The sequence below is a fragment of the Aspergillus tanneri genome (assembly GCF_003426965.1).
Source record: "Aspergillus tanneri strain NIH1004 chromosome Unknown AapTan_4_pilon_pilon_pilon, whole genome shotgun sequence".
Lineage (NCBI taxonomy): Eukaryota > Fungi > Ascomycota > Eurotiomycetes > Eurotiales > Aspergillaceae > Aspergillus > Aspergillus tanneri.
In genome coordinates, this window is record NW_022984631.1 from 332,779 (window position 1) to 349,193 (window position 16,415).

Below are 16,415 nucleotides of genomic sequence, written 5' to 3' on the forward strand. Positions count from 1 at the left end.
GCAACACCCGTTTTTCCCCTTCTGTTGATTCACACGATTAATTGTGGCCTCATGGAATTTTTGAAGCTATTAAACAGCGAGCTCATCATTAATATATCCTTTTGGAGATACTGCTGTCTAAAACTGAGGCAGATCAGGGTGGTCGTACCAGCTTTCCATAAACCTCTCACCCTTAAAATAAACAGTGGCTCCATTATCCACCCATCAGCAGCAACACACTCGATCGCGGTAATACTTTCAGCATGATCAAACTTAGCCAGATCAGGGCAAAATCCCCTTGTGCCAATAACCTTCCGAGCTTTTCCTTTGCCAGGTTGGAAGCCACATTCATCAAAGTTATATACCAGGTAAGAAGGGAGGCCTTTAATCACATTCCCAAGCTAATTATACCAATGCTGTAGATATCCAACATCCTCCGCATCCAATCGCTTTTTTTTATCTTTTGTCTTTTTGAATCACAGGTCCTAGTTTTAGATGCACCGGCAGTCTCTCCATAAATCTATAACCCCACATCTTACTGACGCGCTGTGCTGAACCGCTTCAAGCCAGTGCTCGGTTTGCCCACTCTCCAAGCAACTTAGGGGTTACAGGAAGATATAGATCACGCATAGAAGCAATCCACTGGACCAGAGCTTTCTCCTGATACTCATCAAGGGCCTTATTCTGGGATGTGTGGGCGTTGCGAGCCTGTTTTCCCTGGCAGACGCGACCACGCAGTGTTGTATGACACGCTATATTCCCGGGCGATCTTTGCTAAATTTGGCTTTTTTTCCTTCCTGGCGGCTTTACAGGGCTCCAATACGCGTTTTTCAAGTTCTCCGGTTGATCTAGGCATATTGTGTGGATGGGAATAGCCTCAAGAATATGGGAGGATGGAAAATTGGTCTATCGGTGTGAATTGGTCTATCGGTATGGTGCACCCACTGCCGAAAGGCGGTGGGGGCACTAGAAGGCACGGATACCAGACCAGACGTCCTTTATTTGTTCCACAGATGTTGAACTAAACAAGTGGGCAGTCCTCACCGATAATAATTCCACACTCGAATATAGTCTACCTCCAGCTGTACACCCTCACCACCAACAGTGGTCGCGTTGGGCTGACCTGGCCAATCTCCACCCACTGCCACATTAAGCAGTATGAAATGGCCTTTGTGTGCAATATTTTCCCAGATCGCCGAGCTGTTTATCCTAGCCGCTGGAATCTGAAAAACCTGCTGCCCATCAAGATACCACTTCAACTTCTCCCTATACCACACTCCTGCACTTCGATCAACCTCAAATCCAACAGTGTGCCATTGGCCACCAGTCCATCCCACTCCACCACTTCCAAGTCCGGTATATTCATTGCATGGCCCGCCAGGCGCAACCCCACAATGAAGTAAATTGTATACTTTCGGTAAGCCATTGATCACTTCCATAAAATCCCATGATGAAGCAGCAGGCCAGGCGGTATAATTGGAGCGGAAATCAACCCCAAGAGCCCAGAATGCAGGCCAGATCCCCTGTTGCTTGTACGTCGGAGCCGAGCCGGTCTTCAAACGACCCTCGATATAAAGTCGGCCACCAGGCGTAGCAGCGAAATCGGTGCGTTGGGTCTCAATGCGCGAAGATGTCCAGGTACGGTTGGATGATATGCGTGGAGTAATGGTCAGGGTATCGTCTTGAGTCACGCGGATATTGGCTGGCGACGTTGTGTATGTCTCGACTTCATGGTTTCCCCAATTCGGTGCACCGCCAGGATAGGAGGTTCCGACGTCGAAAATCCAGTTCTCAGATGACGGTAGATAATGGCCTGGTCTGTGCTTAAATTCTTCATGCCATGTTAACTGATAGCTATCAAGAATTGAGTGAGGAATCGAAAGTTTTGGTAGCACAGAACTATGCTCAACTCCGTCGCGGCGGTTATTGTGGTGGTGATGGCGGGCCTCCTTTGCCGCTCCTGCAGAACCCAGAAATAAACACAGGAAACTAATGAATGACTGCATACTGAAGAGTGCCGCCGAAAAATGTGACAAGAAATAAAAAGGACAGAAGGAGTGACAAAAGAAACTAAATACTGTAACAAAAAATCATCCTGCACAGCCTCTCCAACAGTCTAGTGCAAAACCGAGTCTCTCGGGCATGAAACTCATATCGGGCCCCACAAGTACTCACCTAGAGAACGCTCCCGATACCACCCATACGGATGACGCCTACTTACACTTTTGTGGTGCCCACAATGGTCAAGTCAGATTCTAGACCCACGGACCAACGCGTGGAGCTGGGTTGAACCCAAGGAAGGACACGTTCTGGTGAATGTTGCCGATGCATTGCAACACCACACAAGAGGAAGGCTTCATTCTTGCTTGCATCGTGTGACCCAGCTAGGCGGGGGATTGAGAGTCAACTCCGTTAGTTACTACCTAAGACTAGTTTCCTTGTAATGCTGGTGCGTACATAGGTAGGGCTGGACACGAATAACTACCGGTTATGTTACTAGATAGTTAAGAAGCTTGGGTTTCATCTAAGTACAGCCACAGTGTTTCAAGTTGTTATGCATGAATTACAAGAGGGAACGATATATTTGGCGGAACGTTATATATATTTTTTATAAAAAATCATTCTTGCCGTCCCGACCGCCCCGTAGGCAGCGAACATGCGGCATGCATCTGTCGGGCCCATGCCTGGTACAAAGACATCCTAGCAGAGAAAGAATCCAATCCCGAGACTGCTGTAAATATCTGGAACATTTGGCAGAGATGGCATAGTTACTCACGATTTATGTGGTTAGATCATAGGCCAGGCTCTGGGACTCGTGACAATAAAAATAGTCGTATTCTATTCAACCAATTGTATTCATAATAACTACTCTGTACTGTACACAGTTGTTAGGGCAGTTTGAGTGCGGGGGGCCAATAACGCTTCTTTTGTGTGGGTCTGCTAGAAACGATTCCCGAAGCCGTTGAGAGGGAGGAGTGAAGTGGACCCTATAACAAGGACCTCGCCATAAATTGTGGTGTACCGTCGGGTCCAAACATCCACCAAACAAGGAAACTTTGAAGGAGGGCACTGCCTACTTACCATACTGTTCTTGCGTACTGAACTGGTTCCATGGATGCACAGGACGGTACCAATCAACTGCTTTTTGGGTTACCCGGAAACCCGCCAAGAACCCAAAGCCTCATATATTACGGTAATATACATGAAATTCTGAAAATTTAATATGAAGAGTTACGTAATAGTTGTATATATTCCCGTTATTTTTTTTCTTGGCGGGTTTTGGGTCGGAGGTCGAAACCCAACCCGCGATTTGGCGAGGGTCGACTGTGGAGTAACTATATTACTAATGGTTGGTAAGCTTAATTAAGAACGTCCTGGATATTAGTGAGTTTCTAACCCGATATAGAGTTCGCGTTTTAAATTAAGCCCGTTTTATCTATGGCGGCATAGCGGCGTAGTTTAAACGATCTTAAGTTTTTTAATTCTGCTAGTGCCGCGTTTATTCGGCGGTTGTGGTCCACTTCTTTACTGTATTTCTTTTTTTACAGGTGCCCCACCGCAGACAGTATGCATTTTACACCCGTGCTTACGCCTACGCGCATGCTTCCGGGTCAATTATGGCCCATTCGGGCCGTCTCTAGCGCTTGAGCAGACCGTGGTTCCTCCATACGCGTGGAAATGTGTACGCCTCGCGATTGGCCACGTACGAATTGTACATAGCTTCGCTGGAGGCGGATGCTGCGGGGACAAACAAAACGGTCCGCAGAGACTGCACTTCTCAATTGCGCAGATCCCTCTAGTCCATACAATTATGCAAAGCTACCTCTAGTGCCCATGATAACAAAGGCAAACAGATCGTCGCGGGACGGTGGATAACAGGCAGCCCGGAATAGGCCTCGAAATGGGGCGGATCCGGATCGAACTTTTGGATCCTGATCCGCACCGCAGTTCTATACGGGGCGGATCAGGATCAATCCGTTTAGATCCTGAATCGCATAAATTCGCCAAGACTTTCCTTTTTAAGGTGGACAAAAAGCTGACTCATTATGAATAAAATACATTCGTCACACTTTTCTATAATATATTACGAGTAGCTAGTCAGTTTTGAAGGTATATATATTTTGAGGGGGTCGTAGACTCGTATCACCAGTTCTACCACCAATACTAGAAATTTATTACACTGTTGAGAATCTTGGGGAAGAAGCTATGTCGTGAGGTGCTAGGATAGCGGTGACTAGATAGTATATTGAAACTATCGTGCGATCTAGTATCGCATCGTGAGTATGTCCATCTATCTAGGAGAGAGAGCGTAGACAAACGCTTCCTCATGTCTACGTGTCCCTTAGCCCCTGAATATGATATATCACATCGCTGCGGGACTAGGATATCCATAGGTGCCTTAGGAATCCTGATTTCCAACATACACTAGAAATTTCATCGTTTCTTCTCGGACCAATTAATAATAGTAATATTAGGCCTGTATTATTATAAATGATTATCAAACATGGAGAGGAGAGGAAGGAGAGATAGATCATAACTGTTACGGCGTGAGCATGGTGGAACAACTGGATTCTATTTTGACGAAGACATCGCTTGAAGAAACTCGTAAACAGAGCGACGCGAGGTCGGAGCTATACTATCTACAGGCGGTGAGGGGCGGCAGCAATAACAGCATCAGTTGCGGGGAAACCAGCAGATCACATGACCCAAGGTGACGAGGTCGTCACAAGATATATAATATAATACCATCCGATACGTCTTAGAAACAGGCATAATTTTGGTATTCTATTTAGAAGCGGTGTTTGTCCTGTTTGTCGATCTGGCGGATCAAAGAATTAGATCCGGGTAGAACGGATCCTTTCGAGGTCTAGCCAGGAGTGGAACACCTGAAGACCCAGTTATATACTGGGGTGACGCGCGCTCCGCAACTCTGCAGCAGTCGCCCTGAAACGTAAGCCGAAAAGTCAAGGAAAGTGAAATTTGGGGCATTTCTTTTACTTCGTTGTTTCAGGGCAAGGAAGGGCTCACGGGGTGATTCTGATCCTTTCTCTCACTTCGTTCGTTTCAAGGCATGTCTAGGCAGAACTCAAGCTGAGTAAATCATTTCTAGTTATTGAGGCATTTTCTGTTATTTGACAATCAACCTATTGGGATATTTGTGACAGTAATACATGCAAACTATGGTTTGGAGGTCTATAAGTGCATATAGACCCAATTTCTTGCTTTGTTCTTTTATACGCATATATTTGAGTTGCACAACAAGCACAGCTACAGTACCACTCCCGCCACACAATCTTGACCTTTACCTGCTCTGACAGTGGATCTCCTTGAGATATTTCAACCAGTTGTCAAGGTTACCATGGAGTTTTCGCTTCAGCTTCATGAGATTTGCTGGTTGGACGCAACCTCCCGTTTTGTCCTACAAGTGCTCGCATGCTGCTTGGCAATATATTGTGCTCTTTTAATTAAAAACTCCGCTCTTCGTCAATTTCCAGGACCATCTGCTTGGCCCATTGTCGGCAATCTACCCTCACTCTATCATCAGCATGCGGAGAGGCAGTTCTTCAGTGGGCAAAAATGCATGGCGATGTTATTCGAGTACAGTTGGGATCCATGACAATCCTTGTCGTTAACTCAGCATCTGCGGCAAAGCGTGTATTTGCAGGTAGCACAACAGCTTTGTCATCAAGGCCTGTGTTTCATACATTTCACGAGGTAGGATGTCCATCTTTTACTTGCTCAGAGCAACATCAAACCTAACAACAGAGGTTAGCTTATTGCTGGTACCTTGGGGCCAACAATTGGCACCGCAATCTACGGGGACGCTCTAAAAAGGGGCCGTAAAGCTACAGCAGCAGAGCTAAGCAAGCCCGCTGTAAAAGCAAACTTAGGCAAAATCGATCTGGAGACTCGGCACTTTCTCCATGAACTTATGTTCTACGGTAGCGAGGGTCAAACCCCACTGGAGGTTTCTAAACTTATTAAGAGGCTAACGCTAAGTCTATCACGAGTCCATTTGCTACGGTCGTCGGATGTATCTCGGCGATCCTCTCACACAGGAGATTATTCAGGTTGAGGACGAGATTCTTAGACTTCGAAGCATGACGGATAATCTTCAGGATTATTTGTCTTTTTTCCGCCTGTGGCCATTTAATGGGTATTATTCGAAGGCGGTTAAGCTACGCGAACGTCGAGACGCGTACGTTGCTAGACTGAATCAGGAGATTCAAGCGAAGATGAGAAACAACAGCCATGAAGAATGCCTCTACTCTAAAAATCAAACCTGCCCGCATCCACTTCCACTGGAGGAGCTGTCCACGGTCCTGCTTACCTTTCTTTCGGGGGGGTTAGCAACAGAGAGTAACACAATACACTGGAGTTTAACTCTTCTCGCCACCCGACCCGAAATCCAGGAAATTGCCTATAAGTCTATACGGGAAGTTTACCCGAACAATGAACAGCTTTTTAAAGCTGGGCTCGAAGATGTGGAGGAAATTCCTTACATATCTGCCCTGGTCCGTGAGTCTCTAAGGTACGACTTTCTTTCCGAGAACTTCTGTATATTTTATTTCTAATCAACCATAGATACTACACTCCGTCGCGATTGGCTCTTCCTCGACTAGCTGTACAAACCTTCCAATATGCGGGGAAGATCATCCCTAAGGGGACCACAGTTATATTGAACACATTTGCATGTAATATGGGTTAGTCTTGCAACCCCGACCGCCGAAGGCAATAAACTTACAATTATTTCCTAAAAAGATCCTACCTTGTATGGGGATCCCGAAAATTTCCGTCCTGAACGTTGGCTTAACAACCCCGATCTTCCAATTTTTAGCTATGGCTTGGGTTACCGCATGTGTGCTGGCTATGCACTTGCAAATCGGGTGATTTATATTCTACTAGCCAGAATTATCTCATGTTTCGAAATTAGCGCGAGCCTGGAGGTTGATGCTGATCATATAACCGGCTGTGCTGATCCTGCCCATCAGGCCATGGCTCCAAAGCCCACTGGCTTCTACTTTCGACTAAGGGATGTTAAAGTATTGGATATTTGCTCTGCGGCATTATAGTTGTGGATAGACTGCGGCAAAACCATGGACAACCGCGGATAACCAAAACCGCAACCGCAAACCGCACTGTGGGCGGTTGTGGTTTTCACTTTGGAAAACCGCGGTTTTGCGGTTATCCATGGATATGTAAACATTACAAACATGCTGAAACTTGTGACTTTCCAGTGAATGCATAAATTGTGCACTTTTCGCAGTATTTTTGGAGTATCTAGTATGTAATAGATTACTTATATCTCTTAATTTAAAACCTTTAGAATACACTTTTAGACCAAATTCGATTTCTATTCTAAGTCTCTAATATTACAGCTTATCAATCTCAAATCCCTCAGGTAGCTTAGGCCTCTTCCGAACCCTCCCTGACCGCGCCTGCGTCTTCTCAATTGGCATATCAGGAAGTGGGAGACCATTATCAGCATCATCTATAGCCTCAGAGGTGTTACTTCGGCACCGCTTCCGTTGTACCTGCTTAGTTTGAGCTACAGGCTGCGTGGTAGATAACCCTTCTTCTGCCTCGTTATCAGATTCGTCTGTATCATCCTTGAGATAAATCCTCTGCTTCGCAACCCTCTTCTTCATTATCACTAATTGGTTCGAGTTCATTAAGCAATGGAACAGGCTGTCTTGTCTGATCAAGCATAGCAGCCTCTCCGACAGAGAGATACTCTTTAATCATCTCTAGCTCGCTTTGTTCAAGATCAAACTTAGATGAGAAGAGATGGAGCATTAGATCTTTAATTGTGCCTGGCTTTAACTGTCCCCGACGATAGTGACAGACATCACGAGCACAATTAAAAGCCGCTCAACACCAGCGCCACTCGCAGGAACTGAGAGGATATCTCGTGCAATCTTTGCAAGGACTGGATACTCGTGCTCATGCTCCTTCCAGAAGAGCCGGGGATTACCTTTTGTAAGCCCTATAAAATTAATTAACTTCAGAATAGTATAGAAATAGAGAATATTTACCTTTTACCAAATATCGTGTTATTTCATCCTCCGGTTAATCCACTTCAGCTTGTAGAGCTGTCTGTGATTCACATAATAGCTCAAGCTCATTTTCAGCAGGATCAAAATTGCTTGGTTATCAACTGGTTCTGTTTCCTGGATAACCTGCTGCTGATATCGCTTAAACTCCTTCTGTAAAACCTCCTGGTAATACTTCATAAAATCAACTTCCTCTCCTTTCTCATTTTTTCCTCTCCAATCCGCATTATCAAAGTATCGAAGCTTTTTTAATAGACAGAGAATTGTTGCAATCGCATAGACTGTGCCATATAACTTATTGTCTGTTTCAGTGTAGTATTTTGAGAGCTTTTTTTTTTACTGACTGAAGTGCCTGAAGCATTCTCCTTTTCCATGGGACAGCTTTACGTTTCAGTTTCTTCTCAACGTCATTAAGATGATTAAATAGCCGATTGTAGATACTAAAGACATGGTGAACTGTAACATCTCTGGTCTTTGATAATACACTAGTAAAATCAAAGAAAGGCTTAGTGATCAGAAGCAAATATTCGACTTGGCGCCATTCCTCTTCATCTAGCTTAAATTGAATATGTTGATATGTTATACAATACCGATTAAAGACTGATTATAATTTCCTGGCACGATTAAGCATCAGAAAGGTAGAATTCCAGCGTGTGCGAACATCTTGGATCGGAACAAGCTTAGGCTCAGTAGTTTAAAGGGTAAGAAAAGCTTCCCTGCACTGTGGACTAGCATTGATAAAGACAGCGAGCTCTCGAATCTAAGGATATTAGTATAAGTATAAAGAGAGCGCGAAGATATACTTACCTTTTTAAGGTTCCCATAATATTCCTTGTAGGCTGCCGAGAGCTAGTTTGTAGTGACTGTGTACGCGTATCAGACCACTCAGTCTCTGCTTCCTTATTTGTTGGATTTGCTTTTATCTTTCCAAGTAGATCCTTTAGGCTAAGCTGGATAACATGCGCAATACATGGAATTCGGAAGACAGAAGTCCCACTTAGAGCTTGCGATTGAATCATCTCTTGGATACCTACTATCATGGTGTTGTTATTTGACGCATTATCTGTGGTAATTGATAATACACGATTATCAATATTATGTTCCATGAGTATTCGAATCACAGTCTGACTTAAGTGAGCACCGGTATGCGATCCTTGGAGATGCTCAAAACCAAGAAGGACCTCGCAGTAATTCCATTCTTGATCAAGAAAATATCCAGTAATTGCCATAAATGCCTGGGAAAAGGGAGATGTCCAGCAGTCAAGTGTAACTGAGAGATAGCTTCCTTTTAGAAGTTTGCTAAGCATATTTTGTTGCCTTTCCTGTACAGTGTCGTCTAAAAGTCGTCGGATAGTCCGCGCAGAAGGAATATCAAGCCTTGATTCAGAGAGTTGGGCAGCTTCGAGAAGGTCTTTAAACTCTGGGTGTTCAACAATACGAAATGGGAGACGGGCGGTGGTAATAAAGTTAAGAATTCTTCGCTGGAAAAGATTATTGGTAAAGACCTTCTTTGTTAGTGCACGCGGCTAGATAATACTATTATTAGTGATCTCTCTTTATATCTTTAAAACAATATTCAAAACGTACTGAATCACGTATTAACTGGTTAATCCCTTGCCTCTTTTTTTTCTAAGCGACATGTACCGCCGTTCAGATGTGCTTTAAGTGCAGAGGTTCCTGTATGCTTATAACCTGGATAAGTAAGGGTTGCAAAACACCGCTTACACATAACCTTGGGCTTGCCAGTCTTCTCGTGTGCAACCTGTTTAAAATGCTCCCAAAGTACTGATGTTTTTTCCCATCCCAATGTAAGCTATCTCGGCATTAAGAGTTTAATCCAAACGTAGTTGTTAACCACCATTCCACAAATTGTTTCCGGGAGTCGTCCATCTCAGGTTTAGTAGCATAGAGAATCCAGAACTTTCGAAGTGTAGATCCGACACGCTTAAGTGACTTCGGCGCATAAGAAAATCGCGGAGGGGAGTAAAAGGAATAGAAGTCACGGTTGGTTAACTGCTTGGTAAATCAGGAAGGTCATCTAATTAAAGAAGATCGGGGATTAATAAAGGAATCAGAATAAAAGGATACTTGGGACTGAGACATTATCGTAAGTTCCTAAAGATTAGAAACTAGAAATAATAAAAAGAGACATCAGGAGAAGAGAGAGAGGGAGAGGGACTTACAGGAATTCCCCTATTATTTAGGAGATAAACAGGTTGCAACCACAAGTTCGACCTGTACAAAACTATACTCTATGTTAATTGGGTGACTAGCGATAGTAGTGCGGTTTTAATGCGGTTTTAACATGGTTATCTTGCGGTTATCCATAATAACCGCAAGATAACCGCAATGAAAAAAAACACCAAATTCAAGCAATTTGAAATAGAAACCTGGTTTCTCCTGAATTTTTAAGTAAATATACTAAATTTAAAGTAAAATATAAATATAATAGGCTCTTCTCTATTCTTCAGTAATAATTTTAATCTATAATAGCCTGATTTAGTTAACCTACGAAATCTTATAAAGTTCATTTAGAGAGTGTACTAACTTCTATTTGTATAAAATATATATTTTTACAACAACATCCTGAATTCCTTAGTAATCTTAAAATCTCAGACAACACCACTTACTAGCTACGCAAAATAAGAGGTGATATATCAATATTCGGCTCGTTATTTAAGAAAAAGGATCAAAGTAAGCGATAGGGTGGATATCCATATATACTACAATGCTTTATCACCCTCCCACAACCAAATATAGAAGATAAAATAAGCAAGAAACTACACAAACCGATATTGCAAACTAATGCTACAATGACTCATGCGTTGCAAGGAAGCAATATTACTATCTAACTTTGGTGAATGGTGATGCTAGGATCGGGCCAGGACCTCACGGCGATGATATAATGCCCAAGACCATCTTGGCTACTTATAATATACTAATGGTCTAGTGGTAACGCATTAGATCTAGTAATCTAGAGGTACTGGGTTCGATTCCTAGTAGGTGCTTAAATCGATGTTAGACCATCTGTACTGCAGCTGGCTAATATCGACTCGTCCAGTGCCTAATCCTATGGAGGACCTCTGGATATTTTTATTATTTTACATGCTTTTATTTAACTTTTAGAGTAAGCAAACATACTTTAACAGGGGCGAAATGCCTTGCTATTTAATAACTAGATATACACAAAGAGGAATCGTTAAGATAATAAAAGTAAAGGGAAAGAAGCATGCGTTCTTATACTACAAGAGGTGACGAGGTTATATAACTGCAATAAGCGGACCAATCACGTGCGCCAATTGCAGCGAAGGCGAATAGGAATAATATACAGGCGTGGCCTGCAACACATTCCTTGTCTTCAAGTTTTCGTAATAGCTTATTATTGTACACTCCCGGAGCATATTGCCTGGGTACACGTATATAAAACGTTAGAGGAGCTACAACCAATAGGGGCAATAGGGACAGTTGGGACAATAAGGACAATTGGCCTGAGAGGTTAACCAGGCTCACTGTATTAACCAGAACAGGTGTATTTTCAAATTAAAAACAAGAGTATGTAAGCCGCATAAGTGTCACCTGATATGCTAGAATTGGTTAAAGAAGCGAGAGTTATGCTAGTGCGGTTTTCTTGCGGTTATCCATGGGTAACCGTGGTTAAACCACAAATCTGCGGTTGTGGTTTTGACTATGATACCCAAAACCGCGGTTTTGCCGCAGTCTAGTTGTGGAGGTCTTTAACGTCGTATACCCCTATTTCAATATTTTATATTTCTGTATTATACCACCCAACAGGTTTTAAAAATAATAAAAACTATATAATTAGTTTAATATACAATTATTATGTAAGGGGCTAGAGCCCCTCAGCCTACTCGGGCCTACTACGGCAAGCCATTAAGGCCACTCCCTGAAAATAAAAATTTCTCATTTTCTGCCGGCAGAACTACCCCATGTGACTTGCTTGGCTTCACCATATAAATGGCTACTAGTCCTAAGCACCACGTAAAGGTGCAAGTCATGCTTAGGTGTTGTACACAGGGCCTGTACAACTAGGCGTGCAGGTGCAGGTATTGGTGCTTGTGCATGCATATAAAAAATTACACCTACCTAAAGAAGAATAGGATGATCCTTATCCCCTCCCAGCCTCTCTCACTTACAACCCCCCTCACGCCCAAACTATGCCACCTTGCAGCAAACCCTCGCGAACTCTGCCACGCGCGGTCTGATGGACATCTCCGCCTTCCCAACGCAAGCCAAGTTCATGGCCCTCCAGTGTCGACTGGGGAACGTGCAAAACGCCCTGGAAGTTGGCACTCTGGGTGGCTATACTGCCATCTACATCGCGAGCTTGAACCCGGAGATTAAGATCGTAAGCATCGAGATCGATCCTATAAGCGCCGAGATCGCGCGCGAGAACATTGCTGCTGCGGGGTATACGAACCGCATTGAGGTGCTCGTCGGCGCCGCCATTGAAGTGCTGCCGCAACTGCAAGCGAGGATCGACCGGGGAGAACAGGAACGCTTCGGGTTCACTTTCATCGACGCTAATAAGGATGGTGGCTGGGATTACTTTGATTATGCGGTGAAGATGAGCGTGTCGAAAGCGAGCATCATCGTAGATAATGTGGTCCGAGCCGGGGCTCTAGTACGGGAAGACTTCATCAAGAATGATATCGACGTGCAGGGGTCTCGGAGGACAGTCGAGAATGTGGGTAAAGACGATCGAGTGGATGCCGTTGTTTTACAGACCCTAAGTGAAAAGAGCTACGATGGGTTTTTGATGGCGGTGGTGAAATAATTGCTAATGCAGTTTGGACATTGTCCACGGCGAGACATAGAGTCAACCAGATGGTAGAATCACCCGGATATGCAATTTGATACAGCTGTCTTGTATGCGATGCTCTGGAGTATTTATAATTTCCTCTGGTACGCTCATGTGGATATTATAATACGAAGGTCATTGTCACCAGTCCTCTCTCCAGCCGGAAATACTCGATATGTTGTGATAACTATTTAAATGTCCTGGCATCCTCCATGCTTTTATAACATTTCATGCACCATACAATCAGCTTTGGACTTGAATAGTGGAAAGAAATATTACGCACGCCCTGGCCATGCACTCCTAATAATTAGTACTCCACCTTTTGTTTGCTTTAGTCAAAATGTACTCAATACATGCAAGCATGCACAACTACGCTTCATGTGTTAAATTATTGCGGTTGGCCCACTTCCTTGAACTAGAGCGCAAAATATAATGTATATATGGATATTCAACCAGGTCCAAAGGCAATAGTACCATTCAATAAGCATGTTCTCCGCTGCTTTCTGACATTAACTTGTTTCTCTATAGGATATTGATGCAACCAGGCGAAGACTATATTGACATCAAACATGTTGAGGACCCTTTTAAGGACCCTTAGTAGAATTATGTGCACCGCTACTATTCACTTCTTTTGTGTAGCTAAGATCAAGACAGAGAACATGCTTGTAGGATGTCCCTCATTAGCCCGATGGCCCTATAACAGCGTTGGAAAGTTATCTTGACGAAGAAGATAGAGCCCTATAACGAATGTCAGGAATTATGTGGCGCGAAGTACAAAGCGCATGTGGTACTCTTACCATATGAGCCCTCCTCATCAGACCAGTCCTTAAGGACCTTGATGCCTGCCGCTTGGCAAATGCTAGCGACCTTTGCCTTGGGCCATTTCCCACTGGTAATTGCCCGGACTTTCTCCCCAGCACCGACATGAAATCGATTATCGCCAATGTCCAATGTCATTTCCCGTTTGGCAACGTAGAAGCTTTCATGCATGGATTTTAATGGATTCCACTTCCCCACAAATGTCCAGTGTTGCGGATTTAACACTTCGGATCCCAGGATCTCATTAGCATGCGACAGTCCATTGAACACAAACTCGCGAGATAGTTTGTTTGGCATGTCATAAGCGTTGAGAATCTGGTCCACGCTTTGGCAACCGTCCACAGCGATGATCATCTTGGGGGAGTGTGACGGGGCAGTCTCCACATGGAGAAAGTCTGCTAGTAATCTAGATGCTTCCTCCGGCTCGAAATTTGCAATGCTGTTGCCCAGCCACAGGAATGTAGTTTTCACAGTCGCGCCACTCTGCTTGAGCCATGATATACAGTCATCATATGAGCCTATGAGTCCGCTAATAGTGACATATGAAGCAAATGGGAGCTGCGCCTTAAGCTCAGTAATGCTGCTTTGTAATGCAGCATGGCTTACATCGAGCGCAAAATAGTCAACATGCTTTCTAGTCTGTTCAAAGCTGCGCAGTACCGAGGCAGTCTTGTGCAAATTACTTCTCCTGTTAGATAACTCCATGATCCCACCCGGTGCCCACCGGCTTCTTAGATGGTACTCACCCCGCACCAAGCTCTATTAATCGTTCGCCAGATGAAATTGAGCGCGTGATATCGTGAATATGGGTCTGCAGCAATTGTCTCTCCCGCGAGCGAGGATAGTATTCGTCGCTATTCAATATTCTGCTAAATAGTTCCAACCCTCGGTCATTCCACAGTAGAAGAGATGGCAATTGTTTAATATCAGCCCGAAGTCCAGTCAAAATCTGATGATACAGATCTATATGAGAGGCGCACTTGCGGATATTGAAAATTTGAGTGGCCTGGGTATTAGATGAATCTGCATCAGAATCCATATTTTCTATACTATTATATAGAATGGAATCACCAGAAAGTTGGATAGAAGAGTAAAAGTTAGACCTAGGATCTAAATAAGATGACGAAGGATCTTGTAGCGGTGAAGGTATACCACAGTACTCTGTACTGTATTTATACACACCTCTAAAAAACCTCTTGGCAAGGACCCACCAGTTACACATATAAGTAAAAAAGACAAAAACTCACTTAAACTATCTTAGATAAGTAGAGCTCGGCAAATATCTGCAGATAACAGATAACTTGCAGATATTTGCCGAGCTCTATTCCAGCTTTTCCCGCTGTCGCCTGAGAGACGCCCAGACTATAATAACCACCTAATCGACCCTACACTAAAATTGTGGAGTTCGCGCTGCGTATGAGGGACAGAAAGTCATCCCAGCAGAGAAAGAATCCAAACCCGAGACTGCTGTAAATACCTGGAACATTTGGCAGGGATGAATTCTTGGCATAGTTACTCACGATTTATGTGGTTAGATTATAGGCCAGGCTCTGGGACTCGTAACAGTTTTAAGTGCGGGGGGCCAATAACGCTTCTTTTGTGTGGGGCTGCTAGAAACGATTCCCGAAGCTGTTAAGGAGAGGGGGGTGGAGTGGATCTTAGTAACAAGACCTCGCCATAGTTAGTTATTGCTTTTTGGGTTAACCGGAAACCCGCCAAAGAACCCAATGTTATGCGTGGGGGTTGGTAACGAGCTGAATGGGGCGCTACGGTGCGAAAGGGAGTGTCTATATGGGAGAGAAGATAGGACCACGTATATTGCAGAACTAATCGCTGGCCTTCAAGAGTTCAGGCCCGCGGGTGCGAATATAACTAAACACTTCGCACCTGACTAAGCATCTTAGCTAAGGATCTAGCTATCGCGCTTCCGAGCGCTCCTAACACCCAAAGCCTAATATAATACGGTAATGCATACAAAATTCGAAAGTTTAATATGAAGAGTTATGTAATAGTTTTTGTATAACTATAGTTAACTAGTTAAGTTAGTTATTAACTTACCATTATTTATTTTTCTTGGCAGGTTTTGGAGTCGGGTTGCCGAAACCCAACCCGCGATTTGGCAAGGTCTAGGCCCCGCCTCGGGAGGGATGGCCAAATATCATGTTCCCCATCTTTGTTACTGTTTGGCCCTCCCCCCTTGATAAGTGGCCCCCCTCCCAATTTGGTTAGCGCCCTTGGAATTTCAACATGTTTGCTTTGTGTAACAGGTATGCAGGTGGGGGCACTGGAAGGCACGGATAGTAATATTTTATTTTTTTATGCTATAAAAATTTCTAGACTATACCCTATTAGGAAGTGGGATGGGATTCGGGATCTTAGGTTAAGAAATGGGACGGGAAACGGGACGTGATTTTTAAGATAAGAGGGAATGGGAATATCCCTTCCCGAATCCCAGATAATGGGAATCCCTTCCCGAATAGCTTGGCATGGGAAGGGAATTAAAATTTAATTCCCATTGGGAATATGGGACGGGACTTGAACCCGTTCGGGATCCCGATTCCTCCTAACGGTCAGCCTAGCAACTGGTTGGTGGATTTGTGAATGTGGAGAAGAATTTTTCGGAATTAAGTTGGGTGGGGGCTTGTAGCTCGGCGTGGTCTAAAAAAAAAAACCTCGGCGTGGGCTAAAATTCTGCCCCGAGACTCACCGCTCTTTTTTTAGACCACGCTGAGCTTATGCCAAGA

General features: G+C 44.0%; 4 protein-coding genes across 4 annotated transcripts; 2 read left to right on the forward strand and 2 right to left on the reverse strand.

Annotated features, from left to right (window-relative positions):
- Positions 1-1,019: 1,019 nt before the first annotated feature.
- On the reverse strand, positions 1,020-2,310 carry ATNIH1004_005380 (glycoside hydrolase family 16 protein; the record flags this gene model as incomplete). The annotated part of the gene is made up of 2 exons (XM_033570034.1): positions 1,020-1,833; positions 2,201-2,310. 2 exons carry the CDS (start codon positions 2,308-2,310, stop codon positions 1,020-1,022), a joined length of 924 nt encoding a protein of 307 aa, XP_033426066.1.
- A 3,246-nt stretch (positions 2,311-5,556) lies between these two features.
- ATNIH1004_005381 (uncharacterized protein) lies at positions 5,557-7,052 on the forward strand (the record flags this gene model as incomplete). The annotated part of the gene is made up of 5 exons (XM_033570035.1): positions 5,557-5,694; positions 5,753-5,921; positions 5,980-6,511; positions 6,565-6,683; positions 6,742-7,052. The coding sequence occupies 5 exons, from the start codon at positions 5,557-5,559 to the stop codon at positions 7,050-7,052; spliced, it is 1,269 nt and encodes a 422-aa protein (XP_033426067.1).
- A 5,203-nt stretch (positions 7,053-12,255) lies between these two features.
- Positions 12,256-12,828, forward strand: ATNIH1004_005382 (O-methyltransferase; the record flags this gene model as incomplete). Its single annotated transcript, XM_033570036.1, has 1 exon — positions 12,256-12,828. One exon carries the CDS (start codon positions 12,256-12,258, stop codon positions 12,826-12,828), a length of 573 nt encoding a protein of 190 aa, XP_033426068.1.
- Positions 12,829-13,546: 718 nt separating this feature from the next.
- ATNIH1004_005383 (class I SAM-dependent methyltransferase) lies at positions 13,547-14,710 on the reverse strand (the record flags this gene model as incomplete). Its single annotated transcript, XM_033570037.1, has 3 exons — positions 13,547-13,590; positions 13,650-14,353; positions 14,418-14,710. The coding sequence occupies 3 exons, from the start codon at positions 14,708-14,710 to the stop codon at positions 13,547-13,549; spliced, it is 1,041 nt and encodes a 346-aa protein (XP_033426069.1).
- Between the last annotated feature and the right edge of the window lie 1,705 nt (positions 14,711-16,415).